Genomic DNA, 27,137 nt, shown 5'->3' with positions numbered 1-27,137 from the left:
CTATGTGAATTTAAGTATGCTCCCTCTAATTCTCTGTCTCTCCCTCCCCTCCCAGGGGACCTGAAACCTAGGACCATGCCTCAGGACTATCTGGCCTGATGACTCCTTGCTGTCCACAGTCCACCTGGTCGTGCTGCTTCTCCAGTTTCAACTAGAGGTCGACTGATTAATCGGAATGGCCAATTAATTTGGGCCGATTTCAAGTTTTCATAACAATCGGTAATCGGTATTTTTGGCCACCGATTTGCCAATTTTTTTATTTTTTACACCTTTATTTAACTAGACAAGTCAGATTAAGAACACATTCTTATTTTCAATGACGGCCTAGGAACGGGGGTTAACTGCCTTGTTCAGGAGGGATTCGGGGATTCGTTTTGGCAACCTTCCGGTTACTAGTCCAACGCTCTAACCACCTGCCTTACATTGCACTCCACGAGGAGCCTGCATGGCAGGCTGACTACCTGTTACACAAGGGCAGCAAGAAGCCAAGGTAAGTTGCTAGCTAGCATTAAACTTATCTTATAAAAAACTATCAATCTTAACATAATCACCAGTTAACTACATATGGTTGATGATATTACTAGTTTATCTAACATGTCCTGCGTTGCATATAATCGATGCGGTGCCTGTTAATTACTCATTGAATCACAGTCTACTTCGACAAACGGGTGTTGATTTAACAAGCGCATTTGCGAAAAAAGCACTGTCGTTGCACCAATGTACCTAACCATAAACATCAATGCCTTTCTTTAAAATCAATACACAAGTATATATTTTTAAACCTGCATATTTAGTTAATATTGCCTGCTAACATGAAATTGTGTCACTTCTCTTGCGTTCATTGCACGCAGTCAGGGTATATGCAACAGTTTGGGCCGCCTGGCTCATTGCGAACTAATTTGCCAGAATTTTACACAATTATGACATAACATTGAAGGTTGTGCAATGTAACAGGAATATTTAGACTTAGGGATGCCACCCGTTAGATAAAATACGGAACGGTTCCGTATTTCACTGAAAGAAAAAACGAGATGATAGTTTCCGGATTCGACCATGTTAATGACCTAAGGCTCGTATTTCTGTGTGTTTATTATATTATAATTAAGTCTATGATTTGATAGAGCAGTCTGACTGAGCGGTGGTAGGCAGCAGCAGGCTCGTAAGCATTCATTCAAACAGCACTTTCGTGCGTTTTTCCAGCAGCTCTTCGCTGTGCTTCAAGCATTGCGCTGTTTATGACTTCAAGCCTATCAACTATAATTTAATATAATTTGTGGAACGTTCCAACAGGAATCTATTCCAAAAACTTTGTAAATAACAAGGTTGCCAAAAAACAACGCATACAAAGTTGTATAGCGGCAGAATAAGATACCGGGTAGGGAGTGGTCTATTTCATTGCGTTTTTCACTCATCACGTTTATTCCGAAAAATGTCTGTCCTCACTCTGGTTGCCTATGGACAAACATTAAGAATAAGCTACGTGGTGAGTTGATGCCTATTCGGCAGCTAGTTAGCTAGGTTTGTATGCGTTGCTACTTTGTATGCGCTGCTACTTTGTATGCGTTGTTGGTTGGCAACCTTTATTTTACGTTTTTTGGAACAGATTCCTGTTGGAACGTTCCACAAATTATACCCAGCCCTTCAAGCCTATCAACTCCCAAGATTAGGCTGGTGTAACCGATGTGAAATGGCTAGCTAGTTAGCGGGATGCGTGCTAATAGCGTTTCAAACGTCACTCGCTCTGAGACTTGGAGTAGTTGTTCCCCTTGCTCTACATGGGTAACGCTGCTTCGAGGGTGGCTGTTGTCGATGTGTTCCTGGTTCGAGCCCAGGTAGGAGCGAGGAGAGGGACGGAAGCTATACCGTTACAATGGCAATACTAAAGTGCCTATAAGAACATCCAATAGTCAAAGGTATATGAAATACAAATCGTATAGAGAGAAATAGTCCTATAATTCCTATAATAACTACAACCTAAAACGTATTACCTGTGAATATTGAAGTCTCATGTTAAAAGGAACCACCAGCTTTCATATGTTCCCATGTTCTGAACAAGGCACTTAAACGTTAGCTTTCTTACATGGCACATATTGCACTTTTACTTTCTTCTCTAACACTTTGTTTTGCATTATTTAAACCAAATTGAACATGTTTCATTATTTATTTGAGGCTAAATTGATTTTATTGATGTATTATATTAAGTTAAAATAAGTGTTCATTCAGTATTGTTGTAATTGTCATTATTACAAATACATTTTTTAAATTTAAAATCGGCCGATTAATCAGTATCGGTTTTTGTTGGTCCTCCAATAATCGGTATCGGCGCTGAAAAATCATAATCGGTCAACCTCTAGTTTCAACTGTTCTGCCTGCGGCTATGGAACCCTGACCTGTTCACCGGACATGCTACCTTGTCCCGGACCTGCTGTTTTCGACTCTCTCTCTCTACCGTGTCTGCTGTCTCTAACTCTGAATGCTCAGCTATGAAAAGCCAACTGACATTTACTCCTGAGGTCCTGAGCTGTTGCACCCTCTACAACCACTGTGATTATTATTATTATTTGACCCTGCTGGTCATCTATGAACGTTTGAACATCTTGGCCATGTACTGTTACAATCTCAACCCGGCACAGCCAGAAGAGGACTGGCCACCCCTCAAAGCCTGGTTCCTCTCTAGGTCTCTTCCTAGGTTCCTGCCTTTCTAGGGAGTTTTTCCTAGCCACCATGCATCTGCATTGCTTGTTTGGGGTTTTAGGCTGCGTTTCTGTATAGCACTTTGTGACATTGGCTGATGTAAAAAGGGCTTTATTAATACATTTGATTGATTGATGGTTAGAGGGCGTGGCGTTTGGCTGGAGCGATGTGGATGGGTAGCAAGGCTAGTCTCTCTGTGTCATCATACACCATCTAGGCAGAGAGTGTGGAGCTTTGCTTACCCTGATCTGGCAAGTAGTGAGTGGGGAGAATCCATCGTGTCCAGGGGTCCATCTCAGAACTAGTTTGTTAGATTCACGTTGTATCACTGTGACCTCAGAGACAGGAGCTGGAAGCACTGCAAACATACCAAACACAATCCATCATCACGAGAGAAGGAGAATCAGAATCATCTTTATTTGCCAAGTACATTTACATGTACTAGGAAATTGACCTGAAATGGTGCTGCCAGAATAAACAGAATATACAGACAGAATATATTGACAATTATAAACTGCGTGGTTCGAGCCCTGAATGCTGATTGGCTGCCAGCTGTAGTATATCAAGTATTTTTACTTCTCTAATTATGTTGGTGACCAGTTTATAATAGCAATAAGGCACCTCGGGGGTTTGTGGTATATGGCCAATATACCACGGCTAAGGGCTGTATCCAGGGACTCCGCGTTGCGTCGTGGATAAGAACAGCCCTTAACCCTAACCCTAACCCTTAGCCGTGGTATATTGGCCATATACCACACCCCCTTGTGCCTTATTGCTTAAATAAAATCCGCATAATCCCCATACAGCAATAAATACAGCCCAATTAGCAATCCATAAGTTAACAAAGAGCAGCGACCTAACACCGTGGCTGCCTCACCAAGAAGCACCGTGGCTGCCTCACCAAGAAGCACCGTGGCTGCCTCACCAAGAAGCACCGTGGCTGCCTCACCAAGAAGCACCGTGGCTGCCTCACCAAGAAGCACCGTGGCTGCCTCACCAAGAAGCACCGTGGCTGCCTCACCAAGAAGCACCGTGGCTGCCTCACCAAGAAGCACCGTGGCTGCCTCACTGGGCACCACGCACTGAGATTTAGTGCACTATTACCACTCAGACAGCCTGAATGTGCACTCAAAAAGATCAAAGCCCATATTCACAAAGTGCTGATCAAGGATGATCTCCCCTGTCCATGTTATCTTATTCAAACAGTTCAAAGTGTGGGAGGAGACTTTGGAGTCCACATTACCTTTAATGTTGACGTTAGCTTCCCTGGAAGTAGTGACACCTTTCTGGTTGTGGGCCTCACAGCTGAACTGGGTGTACTTGTCCACACCTACAGACGAAAACATAACACAGCAGAACATGTTAACTGAATTGTACCGAAGGACAAGGTAACGGAACAGATTTTATAATGATAATGCTTCCAATGTAAAGTTTAACTTTGTGTAGAACCAAATAAAAGTATGGTGGAGTAGTTTAAGTTCAACTTTGTGGACTCAACCAATGAAATATTTCAATTGAAACTTCTAAACAATGCATTTATCATGGGCATACAGTACAGTAACTACTGAAATGCAATAGAAAGTAAGTCAAGGTCTTGATAACGTTCATGCCTCTACCAACTACCACACAAACAGAAACCAACTGTCATATTGTGTCAGCTGCAAAATGAACATGTCAAACAATGTGATACAAGCCAACTAAAGCCACTTTTTAATTTCATTCCCTTCCACTTACCGCCTGAAAGTGAATGTTACTAATACTAGTTTACCATTAGCAGAATACAGGACTACATGTACTGTAGTGGGTAAAGTGTTAGACCATGAAAAAGACTGATGAGAGCTGTGTCAGCTTGACAGGGGGAAGAGCTTTAGTCCTGAGTAGGCCTAAAGAGAATTATTGACGTGAGTGGTTTGAGTGGTTTGTCATCCTTGAATCATCCTTGAATCATCCTTGACAAAACATAGGCCTAGTGTCAGGTTAGATAAGTGTCAGGTTAGATAATGGCAGTACCTCAACAATAAACTAAACTTTTGAATCTTTCCACTTTGCAACCGCTTCTGCTCTACTAAAGTCATACTGGACCAATGGGGTCTCTCTCAATGCCTGGGTTCTTTCTCCTGGCTACCACCACACAGGAGCAGTGTTTAAACCCTGCATCTGCCCAGCGTAGGCCTGCTCCATATAATGTCCCTTTTGTGCTGCTGTTTTTTTCCACACTGTCCAGTGTTTCATGCTTGGACACCTTTCCACAACAATGCACTGCTTGCTCTGCCTCGAAGCTCAGAAACCATCCACAATTCACTGCTTGCTCTGCCCACGAGAGCTGACTGGAACTGGAAACAGCTTGGCTTGTTATTGTTTTCATTTTTCTGAATATCTAATGAATCTGTTTTGTAGTGTACCCTCAGTGGGATTCTACATTAGCCTTTACCAATTGAAACTTCTACCACCACCATACAACAGCCTTTTAGACTGCTGAAGCAAGTACACACATTTTTCTTCAGGACATTTACCTTTTCTAGTTTTGTTTACTTTCCTCTGAATATCAAGGAGGAGTAGAAACATGATGTGCAGACTATTATGGGTAATGTACATTCTTAGAAAAAAGTGTTTCAAAAGGGTTCTTCGGCTGTCCCCATAGGAGAACCCTTTTGGGTTCCATGAAGAACCCTCTGTAGAAATGGTTCTTCATGGAACCCAAATGGGTTCTACCAGGAACCAAAATGGTTCTACCTGCAACCATAAAGGGTTCTTCAAAGGGTTCTCCTATGGGGACAGCCAAAGAACCCTTTAGGTTCTAGATAGCACCTTTTTTTCTAAGAGTGTAGTACATAATGCCACATCTGTCTCGTCAGGGTATGGAGCCTGTCACTCAGTTATCACGGCAGTCAAATATTGACATTTTAAACAAGTGAGTTTCAAAAGTACAGAAGCTTACCTCCTAAGTCCAGTATAAGGTCTATATAAATACCTACAAATCCTTTATAAACTAAAACCTTACGTTTTGGTAAAACTATGATCAAAGTTTTGACATCTCTCAAAGTCTCATGATCTCTCTCATTTTCACTCAGAGTTACTAAATACTTCCAGCAGGTTTGAAGTTCTTCAAACAGACAAATAAACGAACCTCCCATTACAAACTGAGATAGGCTGTAGAGAAGCCAGTGTATGGTCACAGAGAGGGAGAGAGAGAGAGAGGGAGAGAGAGAGCGAAAGGTAGAGTGAGCGAAAGAGATAAAGAGAGATAAAGACAGAGAAAAAGAGGGAGAGCGAGTGAGAGTGAAAGAGAGAGAGAAAGCGTAAGAGAAAGAAAGAGAGAGAGCGAGTGAAAGAGAGAGTGAAAGCGAGAGAGACATAGAGCGAAAGAGAGAGAAAAAGTAAGAGAGAGAGAGAGAGAGAGTTACTCAGTTTATGATACTGGTTTTATAGAGCAGAAAAGCCTTTTTTGGCAAACCAAGGTTTGTCTATTTCAGGCAACAGCGAAAAGAGCCAAATCTAGTAAATAACAGCCAACGACTGCGTCCAGCTTCCCTTTCTAGAGAAGAGACTGTAAGTAAGTCCCAAATGCCGCCCCATTCCCTATATAGTGCATTACATTTGACCAGAGTTCTATGTCCCTGGTCAAAAGTAATTCACTATAAAGGGAATAGGGTGCCATGTGGGTCACATCCAGAGAATTAACTGCATCTTTCAGAGGGCCTTCCAACTCACAGATCAATGAGTACTAAAGAGTCTAAATAAAAAGACAACACACTAAGCAATAAAAAGACAACACAAAAGGCAAAGGTCAGACACTTGCACTTCACACCGACACCATTTATTGGTGGCTGTCCTAGACAACTCCTGCAGCTCAAAACAGAATTTCTTGAGACTTGCAAGTGACCATTCCAACTAAGAGGCTAACAACATTGAAAGTGGTTTAGTGGATTACAGTAAATGCATAGAGAGAGTGAGTGGGTGGAGTGAACCGAAACTGGGTTCCAATACTATTTGAAATCTCTCAAATACTTTTAGCATTTGCTTTAGTCTGCCTAGAGTGCCAAATGGGCAGGGATTTGCACTTTTGCGACTATTCTATTGGTTCGATTAGGTCAGGCAACCTCAATCAAGCCTAGATGTATGATCTCTCTATAACCAGCGAGCCAAATGTATGATCTCTCTGTAACTAGCCCTGGAAGTATTGCATTGCGGTTCCAAGTCCAACAAACAGTGTGTAATTATCAGGTTTGGCAAGGTTCCATTCTATTTCTATGGTTCCATTCTACCAGGCTTTCACTGCTGAACTGACCTGGTTGCAGAACAACCTCATATAACCCAGTATGCATCCCAAATGGCATTATATTATCTATATGGTGCAGTGCACTACTTTGACCAGGTTCCATTGGGTGGGTCAAAAAGAGTACACTTGGGGGGACACACTTTAGCTCTTTTTTATATCAATGCATCACATTTCGCCCCAATGTCTTTTCCCATTTTCAACTAAAGTAGCCTATTCCATTCCATCACTGTAACACATTGGTTCCCTTTGTGCTCTGAGGAGATTGTGGGCATGTAATGTGGCCATGGTCTGACCCTGTACTGTGCCTCTGGGGACTAGGTTTGTAAATCATTATGTAACATGTATTGTTCTGGGAGAGAACAGTGGCTAACTGGACTTTAATATACAGAAAGGAAAATGGTTAGAATTTGAGGGAGCAAAGGCTACCTGTAACAACAGTAGGCTACCACCCCAGTAACAAAAGCTGAACAGGCCCAATCAGAATCGAGTCAGAAAAGGGAAGGAAACTGCTCAGCGTTAGTGGGAGGAGAGGCTACCCGTAACATCCAGAGATATGGATGTAAGTAAACCCTGCCAGCCTGCCAGTCCCCAGCCAGCTCCCCTTTCCAGTCCCTCCCTGTAAAGCAGAGCGGGGTGGTGGGCCATCCCGTGAATGAGGCCTTTGTCCAGGGAGCCATCCCCCGATCTGTCCATCTTCCCTTCAACCCCCATCACACACACACACACACAGCACATGCTGGAAAAGAACACAACTCTGGCCTCTAACCCTCCACCCTTCACCTCCCAGCCAGTAGCTCTCCAAACACCACTGTGTCTGGACTACTAAAGGCCCTACAACTCACCACTCTTTCTGGACGACTAAAGGCCCTACAACTCACCACTCTTTCTGGACTACTAAAGGTCCTACAACTCACCACTCTTTCTGGACTACTAAAGGCCCTACAACTCATCACTCTTTCTGGACTACTAAAGGTCCTACAACTCACCACTCTTTCTGGACTACTGAAGGCCCTACAACTCACCACTCTTTCTGGACTACTAAAGGCCCTACAACTCACCACTGTGTCTGGACTACTAAAGGCCCTACAACTCACCACTCTTTCTGGACTACTAAAGGCCCTACAACTCACCACTCTTTCTGGACTACTAAAGGCCCTACAACTCACCACTCTTTCTGGACTACTAAAGGCCCTACAACTCACCACTGTGTCTGGACTACTAAAGGCCCTACAACTCACCACTGTGTCTGGACTACTAAAGGCCCTACAACTCACCACTCTTTCTGGACTACTAAAGGCCCTACAACTCACCACTGTGTCTGGACTACTAAAGCCCCTACAACTCACCACTGTGTCTGGACTACTAAAGGCCCTACAACTCACCACTGTGTCTGGACTACTAAAGGCCCTACAACTCACCACTGTGTCTGGACTACTAAAGGCCCTACAACTCACCACTGTGTCTGGACTACTAAAGCCCCTACAACTCACCACTGTGTCTGGACTACTGGTGACACAAATGTAAAGTTGTGTATCGTATGCGTAGCAGTAAAAATCAATGCAGTGCTTTTTGATAACACTACCAAGGGGTAACATATATATATAAACTGAACAGTACCGGACCCAAAATCAAACCACAGAGCTCAAAAGATTCATGAATTATTTGTACCCCTTTTGCATGGTATCCAATTGGTAGTTACAGTCTTGTCCCATCGCTGCAACTCCCGTACGGACTCAGGAGAGGCGAAGGTTGAGAGCCGTGCGTCCTCCGAACCACAACACTGCTTCTTGACACAATGCCCGCTTAACCTGGAAGCCAGCAGCACCAATGTGTCGAAGGAAACACTGTACACTTGACAACCGTGTCAGCGTGCATTGCACCCAGCCCACCACAGGAGTCGCTAGAGCATGATGGGACAAGGACATCCCTGCCAGCCAAACACTCCCCTAACCCCGACGACGCTGGGAAAATTGTGCGCCACTCCACGGGTCTCCCGGTCGCGGCCAACTGCGACAGAGCCTGGACTCAAACCAGGATCTCTAGCGGCACAGCTAGCACTGTGATGCAATGCTTTAGACCAGTGCACCATTCGGGAGGCCCTAGATTCATAAATTCAATGGAAAATATATGTAAAAATAAAATACAATTAAATATGGGGGATTGGAAACAATGTCCCCACCAAACAATTTGATAGAACCCACAATCTATCTGCAATATTAAAGCTGATCTACCCCCCCTCCAAAGAAAAAATAAAGAAAAAATAAAGAATGCTTGGCCCCAGGTCACCAAGAAAATGAACTGCTGTAAATTGCATAGAGCCAATGTTATGTTTTCACATTGAAGACAGGTGTTTGTCTGTGGGAGAACCTAACGGAGGCAGGTAACTTCAAGTCTTGTGCTCACAACACTGCTCAGCTTCAAGATATTTATTACAAATTAATCATTAAGGCCCCTTTAGGTATTTTGGAGCGTTTCAAAGCTGCAGTCCCCACTCTGTCAGTCCAGGATTCAAATCATAACTAATTTAGCAAATCTCCAGGCCAAAATGTTGTAGCCCTACTCAGTCTTGACCAGTTGTGGGAAAAGTACCCAACTGTCATACTTGAGTAAAAGTAAAGATATCTTAATAGAAAATGACACCCAGTAAAATTCTACTTGAGTAAAAGTCTAAAAATATTTGGTTTAAAATATACTTAAGTATGAAAAGTAAACACTTAAATAATTTTAAATTCCTTATATTAAGCAAACCAGACAGCAGTATTTTTTTTAACGGATAGTCAGGGGCACACCAACACCAGGGATGTTCGATTGATGAGTGCATGAATTGGACCATTTTCCTGTCCTGCGCAGCATTCAAAATGTAACGAGTACTTTTAGGGGTCAAGGAAAATGTATGGAGTAAAACATGGCACCACTGGCCTTGACACGCAACACATTCCCATTCATCAAACCACACAAAACATTCTCCTTGCACAAAAAGCTTATCTTGACCCTTGACAATATCAGATTCCTCCCCACCAAACTAACTGAAAGGATCCATTTTCCCCAATAACCAACATGATTATCTTAGTATACAGTCCAGACAGACAGACAGACAGACAGACAGACAGACAGACAGATTGTTAAAGCTAGAGCGAGTCCAGTTGGAAGTGGTTAGCTAGTCAGCACTGTAACTCGGGGGGCCCACAGTTACAGTGAACATGGTGATACATCTCTCTGTGGTAGCGGGACAGAAATAGAGAAAGTGGGATAGGGCAGAGAGAGAGACACACAGCGAGAGACAAAAAGAGAGAGGAAAATGGAGAGTAGAGGGAGAGAGAAAGAGATAGAGGGAAAGAGAGAAAGGGAGAGACAGATGCTGAGACTGCAGATAGACAGAGTGACATCACAGTATTCAGACCTCCAACACATCTCTGCTACAGCTGAGTAGGACACAGCTCTGCACATTTTACACTGATAAACACACACATAAACACTGACATGAATGTCCTTTACCATCACTTATGAATAACCAACCAAATGTGCTAGACTGCCTGGACATTCAGCGATATGAGGAAACCGTATTCCCTCCATAAACCACAACACAAGTTCTTCTTGGTCCTCATACTCTCTTTTGGTCTTACTTCCTCTCTCTATCTATCTTGGTCCTCATACTCTCTTTTGGTCTTACCTTCTCTCTCTCTCTCTCTCTCTCTCTCTCTCTCTCTCTCTCTCTCTCTCTCTCTCTCTCTCTCTCTCTCTCTCTCTCTCTCTCTCCTCTCTCTCTCTCTCTCTCTCTCTCTCTCTCTCTCTCTCTCTCTCTCTCTCTCTCTCTCTCTCTCTCTCTCTCTCTCTCTCTCTCTCTCTCTCTCTCTCTCTCTCTCTCTCTCTCTCTCTCTCTCTCTCTCTCTCTCTCTCTCTCTCTCTCTCTCTCTCTCTCTCTCTCTCTCTCTCTCTCTCTCTCTCTCTCTCTCTCTCTCTCTCTCTCTCTTCTCTCTCTCTCTCTCTCTCTTCTCTCTCCTCTCTCTCTCTCTCTCTCTCTCTCTCTCCTCTCTACATGAAACAATTAATTTTAATGAAATAACAAGGTAATTTAATTATAAGGGGAAAAATGTTTAAATCTTAATAATATGCACACAGAACAAAACATTTCCCTTAAGAGACCTATGCACACATTTTCTTTAGGACCAAGGGGATTTTGTATGCCAGAAAACCCAATTCAACATTGCAAAATACAACATGACTTACAGTACATTTGTGGTGTTATAAAGGAGAGATGCAGGTGAGTCGCTAAGATCCCTATTCAATCTACGTCTGTGTATTAGCCAATGACCTGAATTCAAAGTTTAGCAAAATGGGCAACGCGCGGTGTGGAAATCCACTTTTTTTAATTTTAAGAGGTTTTCTAGGTCTTAGGAGAGAGGCTAAGGTTATCTCCAAAATGGCACCATATTCCCTATGTAGTACACCACTTTAGACCAGAGGCTCTGGTCAAATGTAGTGCACTTGATAGGGAATAGGGTGCCATTCGGGATGCAAACTAAGATGATGGAGCAATAGAACAATCCAATACACCTCCAGACTCTTTGTGAAACCCAGAAAGTGGTACTGAGATAATATTGGCTGCCAGTTCAATATTTCATATGAAAGCAAGAGATTGTATGTCCATATGTGTGTGTATGTACATGTTCGTGTGTATGTGCATGTGTGTAGGTGCATATGTGGGTATATGTGCATGTGTGTGTGTATGTGCATACAGTGGGGCAAAAAAGTATTTAGTCAGCCACCAATTGTGCAAGTTCTCCCACTTAAAAAGATGAGAGAGGCCTGTAATTTTCATCATAGGTACACTTCAACTATGACAGACAAAATTAGAAGAAAAAAATCCAGAAAATCACATTGTAGGATTTTTTATGAATTTATTTGCAAATTATGGTGGAAAATAAGTATTTGGTCACCTACAAAGAAGCAAGATTTCTGGCTCTCTCAGACCTGTAACTTCTTCTTTAAGAGGCTCCTCTGTCCTCCACTCGTTACCTGTATTAATGGCACCTGTTTGAACTTGTTATCAGTATAAAAGAAACCTGTCCACAACCTCAAACAGTCACACTCCAAACTCCACTATGGCCAAGACCAAAGAGTTGTCAAAGGACACCAGAAACAAAATTGTAGACCTGCACCAGGCTGGGAAGACTGAATCTACAGTAGGTAAGCAGCTTGGTTTGAAGAAATCAACTGTGGGAGCAATTATTAGGAAATGGAAGACATACAAGACCACTGATAATCTCCCTCGATCTGGGGCTCCACGCAAGATCTCATCCCGTGGGGTCAAAATGATCACAAGAACGGTGAGCAAAAATCCCAGAAGCACACGGGGGACCTAGTGAATGACCTGCAGAGAGCTGGGACCAAAGTAACAAAGCCTACCATCAGTAACACACTACGCTGCCAGGGACTCAAATCCTGCAGTGCCAGACGTGTCCCCCTGCTTAAGCCAGTACATGTCCAGGCCTGTCTGAAGTTTGCTAGAGAGCATTTGGATGATCCAGAAGAGGATTGGGAGAATGTCATATGGTCAGATGAAACCAAAATAGAACGTTTTGGTAAAAACTCAACTCGTCGTGTTTGGAGGACAAAGAATGCTGAGTTGCATCCAAAGAACACCATACCTACTGTGAAGCATGGGGGTGGAAACATCATGCTTTGGCGCTGTTTTTCTGCAAAGGGACCAGGACGACTGATCCGTGTAAAGGAAAGAATGAATGGGGCCATGTATCGTGAGATTTTGAGTGAAAACCTCCTTCCATCAGCAAGGGCATTGAAGATGAAACGTGGCTGGGTCTTTCAGCATGACAATGATCCCAAACACACCGCCCGGGCAACGAAGGAGTGGCTTCGTAAGAAGCATTTCAAGGTCCTGGAGTGGCCTAGCCAGTCTCCAGATCTCAACCCCATAGAAAATCTTTGGAGGGAGTTGAAAGTCCGTGTTGCCCAGTGACAGCCCCAAAACATCACTGGTCTAGAGGAGATCTGCATGGAGGAATGGGCCAAAATACCAGCAACAGTGTGTGAAAACCTTGTGAAGACTTACAGAAAACGTTTGACCTGTGTCATTGCCAACAAAAGGTATATAACAAAGTATTGAGATAAACTTTTGTTATTGACCAAATACTTATTTTCCACCATAATTTGCTAATAAATTCATTAAATATCCTACAATGTGATTTTCTGGATTTTTTTTTCTCATTTTGTCTGTCATAGTTGACGTGCACCTATGATGAAAATTACAGGCCTCTCTCATCTTTTTAAGTGGGAGAACTTGCACAATTGGTGGCTGAATAAATATTTTTTTGCCCCACTGTATGTGTGCATGTATGTGCAAATGTGTGCATGTGTGTGTATGTGCGTATGAGTGTGTATGTGCATATGTGCATGTGTGTGCATGTGTGTGCATATGTGTGCATATGTGTGTCTGTGTGTGTGTGCATATGTGTGTGCATGTATACGCACGTGCGTGTGCTCATCTGTGCATGTGCCCGCGTGTGTGTGCGTGCATGTGTGTGTGTCTCTCTCACCTGGTACAGTGTAGTTGCTGGGGGAGGAGGTAATGTACCCTATCACACGCACTCCGTTGCGTAGCCAGTGGATCGTGATAGGATTCGGGGGACCCACCGCTTCACACGACAGGTTAAAGGGGCTGTTACGAGTTACGTTCTTGTCATCAGGCTGTCTGGTGAACGTTGGTAGACCTAAAAACACACACAGACAGAGTACATGTTTGAGATCGACTACATTGCAGTCAGGCTGTGCAGAATCACCTTACATTACAAATAACTACTTGTTAAGATCAAGATCAGTGAATCTACGCCTCGTCTTGCTCAAACTGGTCACCTAAAAGACACAGTATATAAGAACCAGTCATGGAAACCCTTGTCATCCATTTGAAGCACTCGTATGATGTTGGGACTCACCTTCGACCTGGATGCTGATAGGCGGGGACTCTATCACTGTGTCACTGACTCTCAGTCTACAGCGGTAGTCCCCAGAGTCAGCTCTCTGCACATGAGTTATGCTGAAACACACAAGTAGTGGAGAAATTTAGCAATCCAGACATTTCAGAACCACCTGATTTATAATACTGATTGCACTCTCTGTGTCACTTTGTGTTTGTGTTTCTATGTTCTGACAAAGGTCGACTGTGACTGAAAGCTTGGCAGTTTAATTACAAAAAATTGCAAGGATCTAAGTATCCAAATGCTCTTTTCTTCACATGCTGTGTCTGCCATGAATGTCCCCTGCTCACACCCAAGTCCTCCCATCACAGTTACCTGACGGTGGACAGCAGGGTCATGACCCCATGTGTGACGGTCTGTAGTTCGTTGATGACCACCTGCAGGTTTTCAGCCAGCTCCATGTTGTTCTTCCACCACAGCACGGTGAGGTCCAGGTTGGCGTCAGGGACGTCGATGGAGCAGTTGAACTTTGCCTCGTGGCCCTCGGATAGGTGCAGCGACCCCACCGTAGGCTTGAACCTGGATGGAATCAAATTGAGTTGAATGAAATGGAAGTTGAGTTGAGTTAAATGTTGTTGAATTTTACGGTTGCAAATGAAACATTCATCAGTAAGATGTGATTTAAACCTCAGAGGATATCTCACGCATTGATTAATACAAAGACTTATTCCCAAAGGGGTTCAGAATGGTAAAACAACTAACATCTACCTAATGACAATAAAAAAGACAACAAGACAAAAGTTACAACAACAACAATACAAACAAGTGATTGATAGATAGTAACCTCAGATTCCTGATGTCGTCCTGGCTAAGGTGGACCCTCGGGGCATGGGCTGGTACGATGAGGGTCTCGGGGGGTACAGTGGGCTTGGAGGACCGACCCTGACGTCCTGACATGTGGGGGGAGACCCCGCCACGGCCACGTCCTCCAGAGACACGGTAAACATAGGGACTCCCATGATGCTCAGCTGTATGTGAGCAGGAAGGGACGGTCATTTCCAAAGCCTGTTACAGTATTATAGACCATCTCTGTCATTTCTCCTACCTTAGATCAATAGTCAATAACTTTATATACTGTATTTCTCACAACAACAAAAACACAAAATAACGTCACAGGGGGATTGGAGAATAATCTGCAATTGAAACTAACATTTCAGTTCCCTACATTTAGTATTTTGCCCTCAGAGTTAGAACTACTCAAATGATTCAAGCCACCACGATTAGCCTAACTCAAATGGAAACAAACTGTATTGAGACTGTATAGGAGGGGGTAGAACAGCTAATTTGATATTCAATACCACTCTGCATTTGTTTCTCCCTCTCCCTGTGCTAAGGGAGGAACCATACAGTGTAAGCAGAGGAATCTCCCAAATATCTGGAGTATTTCAATACTTTTCCTGGTTCTCCCTTGGATATCTCAGCAAAGTAATATTCATATAGCCTGATCCCAGATCTGTTTATACAGTCTTGCCTAGACAGCAAAAAACAGATATGGGACGAAGCAAATATGTGTATGGCAATATCCTTATAAAATCTCAAGACAGGCTACTGCTACTTAGCCTGGTCCCAGACCTGTTTTTGCTGTCTTGCAAACTCCGATGGTCATAGTTCAACAACCAGCACAGATATAGGACCAGGCTAGCCCTTACAACAACAAAAAAACACATAAAAAAACACCTTTCGTTTTCAGACATGTGAACACGTGTGAACAAATCACGTGAAAATGTTCATGTTAAAAAAATATAGATGTTTATTAGTTGAGATTTTCACACAAGTCAGAGACGTGGTTTTCAGACACGTGTGAACTTTCACATGTACTTTTCCTGGTGAATTAGTCTTTTGCTCATGTGACATTTTTTTTGTTACATGTTCATTTTCACCACTTCCAGCTACATCTGGTTTCCCATCCAGGGACCAACCAGGACCAACCCTGCTTAGCTTCTGAGGCAAACCAGCAGTAGCTATGTTGCTAGAATGAATGTGCCAAAACATGGAACTGGAAAAAAAGGCAGCAACGGCCAGGGTTATATAACCAAAGATAGGGAAAATTGCAGGAAAGAGGGAGGTGTTTTATTTAGTCGCATTATCATTAAAGAAAAATCACTGGAAAATTGTTTTTGCATCCATTTACAATTAATTTGTTCTCGCATTTAGAAATTATTTCCATGCAATTTTTTGTTTTGCTATTCATTCTTTGGGGTTTTTGTTTTGCTTTCAAGATCATTCTGTTTGTTTGCAATGCTAAGAATTAAGTTCTCGACTTTAGAAGTTTTACTTGGTATTATTGACACAAAAGTAACTCCCTCACTAGAGGATTTCTCCATATAATATCACTATTACTCTATTAAAGGTGTTTAAAGCGGCAATCCTTAATTGAAACATGAACAAAGTGTTCTCCACACCACAGTTTCAGTAAAAAGCTGAGGGATGGGGCTAGAGAAATGCAACCACTCTCAACCACTCCACGCTATGGATGCAAGGACTGACCATCCATAATATCAAAATGAAAGTTTTAAACATGCTTTTAGGCTATACAGTGACTGTTTACATTTACTTTATTTACAAACATTGGAGTAAAACAAGCTTATATTTTGGGTTCTGATGGGATACACTCATGAGGCATTTACATTATACATTATATTCTTTAAAAGATCTATGGGTGCATATCATTAATTTACAAGTCCAAAATGGAAAGTTACAACTGAGGATTGCCCCTTTAACAGGAAGTGACCTTCATACAGCAGAACTATGTCGCCATTTGAACGTCATCCATTAACCTGCCCCCCCAAAAAATGATTCTGTCCTCTGTTCTGTGAATGTCACACAAAATCGTTCCCTTGTCCCGCAATTGGGCTTTTTAGATGTGGTCACCCTAATTCAGTGGTGTAAAGTTCTTAAGTAAAAATACTTTCATATATTACTTCAGTTGTTTTTTGGGGTAACTGTACATTACTATTTATATTTCAGAAAACCTTTACTTCACTACATTCCTAAAGAAAATAATGTACTTTTTACTCCATACATTTTCCCTGACAACCAAAAGTACTCGTTACATTTTGAATGCTTAGCAGGACAAGAAAATTGTCAAATTCACAGACTTATCAAGAGAACATCCCTGGTCATCCCTACTGCCTCTGATCTAGCGGACTCACTAAACACACATGCTTTGTTTGTAAATGTTGTCTGAGTGTTGGAGTGTTCCCCTGGCTATCTGTAAATGATGTCTGAGTGTTGGAGTGTTCCCCTGGCTATCTGTTAATGATGTCTGAGTGTTGGAGTGTTCCCCTGGCTATCTGTAAATGATGTCTGAGTGTTGGAGTGTTCCCCTGGCTATCTGTAAATGATGTCTGAGTGTTGGAGTGTTCCCCTGGCTATCTGTTAATGATGTCTGAGTGTTGGAGTGTTCCCCTGGCTATCTGTTAATGATGTCTGAGTGTTGGAGTGTTCCCCTGGCTATCTGTAAATGATGTCTGAGTGTTGGAGTGTTCCCCTGGCTATCTGTAAATGATGTCTGAGTGTTGGAGTGTTTCCCTGGCTATCTGTAAATGATGTCTGAGTGTTGGAGTGTTCCCCTGGCTATCTGTTAATGATGTCTGAGTGTTGGAGTGTTCCCCTGGCTAAAAAACAAGAAAATGGTGCAGTCTAGTTTACTTTATATATGGAATTAGACATGATGTATCCTTTTACTTTTGATACTTAAGTATATTTAAAAACAAATACTTTTATACTTTTACTCAAGTAGTATTTTACTTGAGTCATTTTCTATTAAGGTATCTTTACTTTTAGTCAAGTATGACAATTGGTTACTTTTTCCACCACTGTCCTAATTCCACCGGTGGAAACATCTTTTCACATGTGAGGAGAATAACATTATTTCAACCCCAGATTTTGAAACTGCTAATGAAACTGCTAATGAAACTGCTAATGAAAATGCAATTCTACATGGGAACTCAGATTTTCACATGTGAATGTTTTTAACATGTGAAACTGCAATTTCCTCACATGTGCAAAGGTGGTGTTAACATGTCAACTCTAAATGTATACATTTCAAAATATGATTCTCTAAATGTATACATGTGAAAATATGGTTTCAATAGTGAAATAAATGTAAGCTCATACATTTGTTTGTAAGGGAACTGACACCAGCTTTCACTGGGACAGAGAGGAAGGGGGGAATACCAGCAGTTCAGAATTAAAAATAATCTGTTATCAGAGGAAGCAAACTGCCTCCCTGGAAGCAATGATCCACTTTGTTAGTGATGCCAGAGTCTAAAGGCCAAACCTGTTCTCTCACTTCTCCTCTTCACAAACGGTGTCGTAGGCTACATACCCTACACAAACCTAGAGAAGCGGGTGAAAATCGATACAGTAGAGCATCGAAATATTATTTGTGTAGTTTTTATATCGATACTGTGACTGCAAGAATTGATTTGTAAAAAATAAAATTTCAATTTAAAAACATTGGTGGTTAACGTTAGCTAGCGCTTGTTGGCTGTACCTGCACCAAAACTAGGTGGTTAACGTTAGCTAGCGCTTGTTGGCTGTACCTGCACCAAAACTCTCGTATACAGTATTTATCATAGTTTAACTCAGGGGTACTCAACTCTTACCCTACGAGGTCTGGAGCCGGCTGGTTTTAAACATGAGAGGAGGAGAATAAAAGAGGGATTAATATATTCAGTACTGAACGTTTGTCCTTACCATAGGTCCCTAAAAGAGTCAAGCAGACATCACTGATCAGCGAAACCCTTAACAATACATCAAAACACTACACTGCAGTGAAACAAAAACGGCACATTAGAGTGTAGGGCTGCCCTACAGGTTTGTGCATTCCAAGTAACTGGTCAGATTTACAATCCTTCAGAAGTTGCATTGGATGCTACAGGGAGGTCATATAAATTCCAGGCTATTTTAAATCAGTACCACCTGGATTTGGCGTTATAAAAGCCCGACAAGTATATACTGTAGGCTGGGATTAAAGCTACACTCTGTAGGCTGATGTAATACCACAAGAGAGTGTTCAAGGGCCCCTACAAAAACATAAACAAATGGATCCCATGAGATTTCCTATGTGCAAATAGCATTGGATTTCTATACGCCTATTTGAAGTGTTCAAGATATTTGATGAGAACAACTACTTTTGTCCAATGAAAACAAAAACATAAACAATTAAGGAGTGGGGGCTTATCTTTAAGTTAATAAACAAGTACTTTTAAAATTTGCCAAATTTATAGACCCTTTGTAACCCCCACTAAGGATACATGTAAATGTAAGTTTCAAAATGTTTACCAAATAAATACATGCTCACAAGAAATCACTCTATGGAATTAATTTACAATCGAACAAATATTAAACTCAAGTTTCAAAATGAACAACAATGAAACATCGACAATGAATTGCTTGAAAAACAGAAGTTGATTTTCATCAAAGACATAATTAACTATTGACAGAAAGAGTTGTTCAAAGTCCTCCAAACCGCAAAAATTGTTACATTTCAACTTACCACTGGCCAGATTCTCCCAAATTATGCCAACACTGGTAGAAAGTAAAATAGTCCATAGATGTATCGTAGTTGACTTTTTCGCCATAGTAAATAGTGTGCAGTGCGCAGATAAAAATGAAACTATTTTCTAGAAGTCGTACGATCTGACACGTTACCACAAATAGTTATCATTCTCATTTCTCAACATCATTGAATAACACAGATATTTATTTTGCTCTAGAATCCAAGCTGTTTCGTCCATATAAGAGCTTCACTAGTATTCTGCAGGCAGCACAAACGATGACGCCATATGGTATGGTAAATCAAACCTTCAAAATAAAAGCCAGGATTATAAAAAAGCTTCGCAATGTGGATAACTCATTCAAAAGATACTGAATTTTAATCAATGGCCACTTTTATTATGTCAAAAAGAAATTTATGAATCCCTCCTGAGATGTGTGCAAACCTGGTGGCCAACTACAAGAAACGTCTGACCTCTGTGATTGCCAACAAGGGTTTTGCCACCAAGTCATGTTTTGCAGAGGGGTCAAATACTTATTTCCCTCATTAAAATGCAAATCAATTTATAACATTTTTGACATGCGTTTTTCTGGATTTTTTTGTTGTTATTCTGTCTCTCACTGTTCAAATAAACCTACCATTAAAATTATAGACTGATCATTTCTTTGTCAGTGGGCAAACGTACAAAATCATCAGGGGATCAAATACTTTTTTCCCCCACTGTATATGAGTTATCAGAGAGAAAACGACTACGTAATGCATTTAAAACTCTACAGAAAATGCCTTTGCAAGCGTTATTATACTGTGTACTAATAGCCTGTTTAATATTCATTACATTTAACTTGTAAATAAATACGATTTTCGTTTTAATAACAAAGTTGGTTTCTTGTGTTTCTTTTGTTGTTGTTGAGCGCGTATTCATTTCATGACCGTGACAAGTACCACATCCTTTAAAGCTGTGTTGCTGGATATGCATGAGTCCCCCTCCAAATCGACACATATTTACTGTTGAAGTGTATTGCATTGGGGACTATGGAGAGGGAGGAGTGAAAAGCCATCAGCAGGCCGTGCTACAAAGTACCCCTCTAAAACAAACCAATAGAGATCCTGCTGAGTCTGTTCCATCCGACTCTAGCTGAGACAGGCAGAAAGGTTCAAAATGTTTCCCATGTACAGTCTATTACAATGTATTGCATAGGGTGCTAGGTATGTACAGAGTATGTACAACATGGTCCCCCTACTAAACTTCACATATTTAAATAATACAATATTTAAAATAAATATGTCAAATTATCTATTTTTATAAGGTGGTTGTAGTACTTTGAAAAACTGTTGTACTGCACTAGAGCGCGAAAAAATAAATCGACATTCCCAGATTTGAGCATTTCTTTGAAGGGAGACTCTTATTTAAAAAAAGAAAATCTGAGTTTTTGCACTGCCAGCATAATATCCTGCTGCTAACAGAACGATAATAAACTCCACGATGGAAATAACAATTCTCTGACTATATTGTTGTACTAATCAGCACAAATTACAACGTCACGTTGTATGGTAATGAGGAAACATTCAAAATACAAGTTTCAAAACATTTCATTGTTGATAACTCATTAAAAATATTGTAAATTGTAATCAATGACCATTGTTATGGTGCTTATAAGCAAATGCAAGAAGGAATTCATTAAATAAATCAGAAAAAAATATAAATAAATGTTTTTATTTAAGACCACTATTGAAAAATACAATGTTCAGTCTTCTACTGTATATTCACAATATTGGGCTGTAGAGAAAACAACTATTCTTTGTACTGATGTAAAATTGGGGTTGTGAGTACTCAGTAGGGTCTGTAGAATCTATATACAGTACTAGTCAAAAGTTTGGATACACCTACTCATTCAATGGTTTTACTTTTTTTATTACTATTTTCTACATTGTAGATTAATAGGGTGAAGACATCAAAACTATGAAATAACACATATAGAAAAAAGTATTAAACAAATCAAAATATATTTTATATTTGAGATTCTTCAAAGTAGCCAACCTTTGCCTTGATGACAGCTTTGCACACTCTTGGAATTCTCTCAACCAGCTTCATGAGGTACTTTGGAATGCATTAACAGGTGTGCCTTGTTAAAAGTTAATCTGTGGAATTTCTTTCCTTCTTAATGTGTTTGAGCCAATCAGTTATGTTGTGACAAGGTAGGGGTGGTATATAGAAGATAGCCCTATTTGGTGAAATACCAAGTCAGTGTCTGCTCCTGAGTGGGGCAGTGGTCTAAGGCACTGCATCTCAGTGCCTAGAGCTGCAACATACCCTGGTTCAAGTCCAGGCTGTAGGGTGGTGCACAATTGGCCCAGTGTTGTCTGGCTTAAGGTTTGGCAAGGGTAGGCTGTCATTGTAAGTAAGAATTTGTTCTTAACTGGCTTGCCTAGTTAAATGAATAAAGAATTTATGGCAAGAACTGCTCAAATAAGCAAAGAGAAACGGCAGTCCATCATTACTTTAAGACATGAAGGTCAGTCAATCTGGAACATTTCAAGAACTTTTAATGTTTCTTCAAGTGCAGTCGCAAAAACCATCATGCTCTATGATGAAGCTAGTTCTCATGAGAACCACCACTGGAAAGGAAGTCTGAGAGTTATCGCTGATGCATAGGATGAGATCATTAGAGGTAACTGCATTGCAGATTGCAGCCCAAATAAATGCTTCACAGAATTCAAATAGCAGACACATCTCAACATCAACTGTTCAGAGGAGACTGCGCAAATCAGGCCTTATGGTCGAATTGCTGCAAAGAAACCACTACTAAAGGACACCAATAATAAGAAGAAACTTGCTTGGACCAAGAAACACGAGCAATGGACACCAGATCGGTGGAATTCTGTACTTTGGTCTGAGGAGTCCAAATTTGAGATTTTTGGTTCCAACCACCATGTCTTTGTGAGACGCAGAGTAGGTGAATGGATGATTTCCGCATGTGTGTTTCCTACCGTGAAGCATGGAGGAGGAGGTGTGATGGTGTGGGTGTGCTTTGCAGGTGACACTGTCAGTGATTTATTTTGAATTCAAGGCACACTTAACCAGCAAGGCTAATACATCATTCTGCAGCGATACGCCATCCCATCTGGTTTGCGCTTAGTGGGACTATCATTTGTTTTTCAACAGGACAATGGCCCAAAACACATCTCCAGACTGTGTAAGGGCTATTTGACCAAGGAGAGTGATCAAGTGCTGCATCAGATGACCTGGCCTCCACAATCACCCGACCTCAACCCAGTTGATACGGTTTGGGATGAGTTGGACCGCAGAGTGAAGGAAAAGCAGCCAACAAGTGCTCAGCAAATATGGGAACTCCTTCAAGACTGTTGGAAAAGCATTGCAGGTCAAGCTGGTTGAGAAAATGTCAAGAGTGTTCAAAACCTGCCTGTGGCTCAGTTGGTAGAGCATGGTGTGTGCAATGTCAGGGTTGTGTGTTCAATTCCCACGGGGGGCCAGTACAAAAAAAAATGCATGAAAGGAAATGTATGAAATGTATGTATTCACTACTGTAAGTTGCTCTGGATAAGAGCATCTGCTAGCAAAGGGTGGCTACTTTGAAGATTTTAAAATATATGTTGATTTGTTTACCACTTTTTTGGTTACTACATGATTCCATATGTGTTATTTCATAGTCTTTCATGTCTTCATTATTATTCTACATTGTAGAAAATAGTAAAAAATAAAAATAAAATTTAAAAAACCTTGATTGAGTAGGTGTGTCCAAACTTTTGACTGGCAATGGTGTTATTCCACAGTGGACTAAATGAGAAAAAAGAAGGAACCCACACACTGCTCTTAATAGTATCACTGCTCTTTAATTAAGCTTTATGTATCAGACCTCTGACGAAGGCCGTGAGGCCGATACATAAAGCTTATTAAAGAGCAGTGATAATATCAAGAGCAATGTGTGTGTTCCTTCTTTTTTCTCATTTTATTCAACTGTTACCATGCACCTGCAAAAACGATAGCTCAGATGTGCGAGTGCCTTTTGAATGGTGGACTAAATAAAATGGAGCGTTGCTGGCCTTTTATTCCACCACCATTCCATTGGCCACAATGCAAATCACTATATATGAATTACATATTGGCTTATGGAGAATATAAATAGTATTTTTGCCAATGTAAAAGTGCTGTTGAGAGTAGTCAGTAGGGTCTGTAGAATCTAGCGCACTTTAACGCTCTACGTTACTGCCTAAGTTGTTGGGAAAGTGGTCAAATGTTCATTTGTGTGGGTTCTACAATTCTGCCAGGTTGCATGCAATTTGGCAAATCGTTAATGGCCGTTATAGCCCTAAGTAGAGTGGCCATCTTGGAAAGCAAAAACTATTCCTTCACATTCTGTCTTTAAACTAGTGTAGAGGCCATGTCTGAAATCTGTCTTGCCTTCTACTTACTAAAACTACATACTGTGTACTAATTGTACTACATAATATTTACAAAATACTGTATAGGAAAGAAATGATTGGACCGGTGCTGGGTGCTGCATCAGCATTTCGAGGTCTTAGCACAAGCCCAGCGACCAACAATGTTCTGTTTAGTCTTTACTGCAGTGGGTTAAAGCAGGGTCACACAGAGTGTTTCTTGGTAGTCTTAAACATATCTACTTTGAAACAAAATGATGCACCTCACACACAAGGTTATGGGCTTAAAAAAAGAAGACACCTGTGCTATGTCAGATATAGAGTTGAAATGTGTTCCGTTTTGAGTTTGCATCCCAATATTACACTTTATATACATCACAAGATAACTTTTAAGTAATGCTGATTTATTATGAAATTATGAAAAATATGAATAACATTCTACCCATTTTAATTAATTAATTAATTAATTAATTTCACCTTTATTTAACCAGGTAGGCAAGTTGAGAACAAGTTCTCATTTACAATTGCGACCTGGCCAAGATAAAGCAAAGCAGTTCGACACATACAACAACACAGAGTTACACATGGAGTAAAACAAACATACAGTCAATGATACAGTAGAAAAATAAGTCTATATACATTGTGAGCAAATGAGGTGAGATAAGGGAGGTAAAGGCAAAAAAGGCCATGGTGGCAAAGTAAATACAATATAGCAAGTAAAACACTGGAATGGTAGATTTGCAGTGGAAGAAAGTGCTAAGTAGAAATAGAATGAGGCAACTAGAGTGCGATTTGGTCATTTGACTGCAGGAAAGGGCTACAAACCTTAATGTTCTGAGTGATATGAGGAAACAAAGGTTTAATAACAAGAGAGAGGAAGATCAGCAGTATTCTCACAGCAGGCTGCATTCCATGTGGTTGAAACTAGAGTTAAAGTTGTCAAGCCAGCAGGTTTTGTAGAGCTTGTGATGAGAATGATTAAAGCCACACACCTTAATTTGTCAATAACCTCGAAGACTGGGCTACCAACAAAAATGTTAACAATGGAACAAATGCATCACATTACATTTTCACATGCAAATAGCACTTGATTTACATTTTAAAATATATACATATATTGCCAAGTTCTCTAAAATGATGTTAGAGGAAGCTTAGGGTAGAGAAATTAACGTTGAATTCTCCAGAAACAGCTCTGGTGGACCTTCCTGCAGTCAATGAACATATTTCATTAGTATAGATACCATACATTAAGTTATTCAAACCATTTTGAAATGTGGATCCGGGATCCCAATGTCACACATCGGCCCCATTATTTATAGAAAGACCCGATTGATTGCATTGAGGGCAATGGACGAGGTAGAGCGGCTCCCTGTGGCTCAGTTGGTAGAGCATGGTGTTTGCAACGCCAGCATGGTGTGTGCAACGCCAGTGTTGTGGGTTCAATTCCCACGGGGGGCCAGTACCAAAAAAAAATGCATGAAATGTATGAAAATGTATGCTTTCACTACTGTAAGTCGCTCTGGATAAGAGCATCTGCTAAAATTTTAAAAGTCCTGTTGGGTATTTTGACCTCAGTCCCCTATGAAATGACACCATATATAGATTCTACAGACCCTACTAGTACTCCCAACCAAACTTTTACATTGGCACAAAGAATAGTTTTTCACTATAAGCCAATATGTCATTCATATACAGCGTTTCTTTGAGGATAATGGAGGAGGTGGAGTTAGGAGTCACCAGCACTGTATTAAACCAGTCGCCCAGCAAAAGAGACCAATTGAAGTTTTCCAGACTCTTGAGTAATTCCAATAACATATACTTTTTACAAGTGTATTTCTTTAAATATAGCCTAAACAGAACATTGCTATTCCCAAAATGTAGCATGTCTTTGCAGGGGGACTCTTACTTTAAAAAAAAATATATATAAATCCGGGATCGTCTTTCCAGCATAATATCCTGCTGCTAGGAGAACTGTAATGTTTCTTTGGAAGGCGGGGGTAAACTTTTCTGGTGATGTCACTAGAGGTTTTTGAGGGATCCCACTTTTGGGCGGTTACTCTTCATTCTCTTCAATGATTACCCATATTGATCTCGTTATTACATTTTGATCAGCACATTTTGATCCGCAAATATTTGCAGCAGCTGATAGCTGACTGTGCCTTGAGTAGATAAATTAGACTACTGTCGCACTGTCATACCAATAATGCAATGATAAAACAATAAAATGTATGCCTAAAACAGGTTTCAGTTTCAAGTTTTATTAGTCATATGTATTGTATACACTGTCCAACGAAATGCCTACTGGCAAGTTCCTTCTCGACAATGCAACAACAATAAGAAATAATACAATATAAGAATATAATTGACATTTTAGCACAAGTATAATACAGGAAGGCACAATTTATAGTACAATATTTACACATGTATCAGAGAAGGGAGGATTGGGGGGTGTTTGAATTGTTTAGTATTAGCAATAGTAAATTAAGAGTCTGGTAGCAGCAGTTGTGAAGTGTACATGGATGTACAGTGAGTGTACAAAACATTAGGAACACCTTCCTAATATTGAGCTACACCCCTTTTTTGCCCTCAGAACAGCCTCAATTCGTCTGGGCATGGTCTCTACAAGATCTCGAAAGTGTTCCACAAGGATGCTGGCCCTTGTTGACTCCAATGCTTCCCACAGTTGTGTCAAGTTGGCTATATGTCCATTGGGTGGTCGACCATTCTTGATACACACAGGAAACTGTTGACGTGAAAAACCCAGCAGCGTTGCAGTTCTTGACACACTCAAACCGGTGCGCCTGGCACCTACTACCATACCCCGTTCAAAAGAACTTAAATCTTTTGTCTTGCCCATTCTGCCTCTGAATGGCACACACACAATGTCACGATCGTCGTACAGATGGGACCAAGGCGCAGCGGGAATGTGTATGCTCATCTTCTTTATTTAATGAGAAGAAAACAAAACAAACACTTAATCAAAAACAACGACGACGAGAAGAAAACAGTCCTGTAAGGCACACAACTACACAAGGAACAACTACCCACAAAAACCCATGAAAAACACCCCTACTAAATAGGACCTTCAATTAGAGGCAACGAGGAACAGCTGCCTCCAATTGAAGGTCAAACCAATAAACTAAGCATAGAAATAGATAAACTAGACACAGACATAGAAATAGACTAACATAGAACATTGCCCAACAAACCCCGAAACACATTAAACAAACACCCCCTGCCACGTCCTGACCAAACTACAATAACAAATAAC

The 27,137-nt window shown here is 41.0% G+C and overlaps 1 protein-coding gene across 1 annotated transcript in view; it reads right to left on the bottom strand.

The window, feature by feature from the left end:
* Positions 1-19,735, bottom strand: part of mertka (c-mer proto-oncogene tyrosine kinase a) — a 43,203-nt gene extending 23,468 nt beyond the window's left edge. The window contains exons 1-7 of the mRNA XM_029765246.1: positions 19,469-19,735; positions 14,750-14,933; positions 14,281-14,484; positions 13,924-14,024; positions 13,528-13,701; positions 3,938-4,024; positions 2,937-3,052 (exon numbers count right to left, since the gene is read on the bottom strand). Of these exons, the coding sequence (XP_029621106.1) occupies positions 2,937-3,052; positions 3,938-4,024; positions 13,528-13,701; positions 13,924-14,024; positions 14,281-14,484; positions 14,750-14,933; positions 19,469-19,553 (951 nt within the window). The 5' untranslated portion in view covers positions 19,554-19,735. The remainder of the gene's footprint in view (positions 1-2,936; positions 3,053-3,937; positions 4,025-13,527; positions 13,702-13,923; positions 14,025-14,280; positions 14,485-14,749; positions 14,934-19,468) is intronic.
* Positions 19,736-27,137: the final 7,402 nt, after the last annotated feature.

This window comes from Salmo trutta, chromosome 10 (genome assembly GCF_901001165.1).
Source record: "Salmo trutta chromosome 10, fSalTru1.1, whole genome shotgun sequence".
In the NCBI taxonomy this organism is placed as follows: domain Eukaryota; kingdom Metazoa; phylum Chordata; class Actinopteri; order Salmoniformes; family Salmonidae; genus Salmo; species Salmo trutta.
Note: the sequence above shows the minus strand (reverse complement) of the source record. Positions and strands in the feature narration are given on the sequence as shown.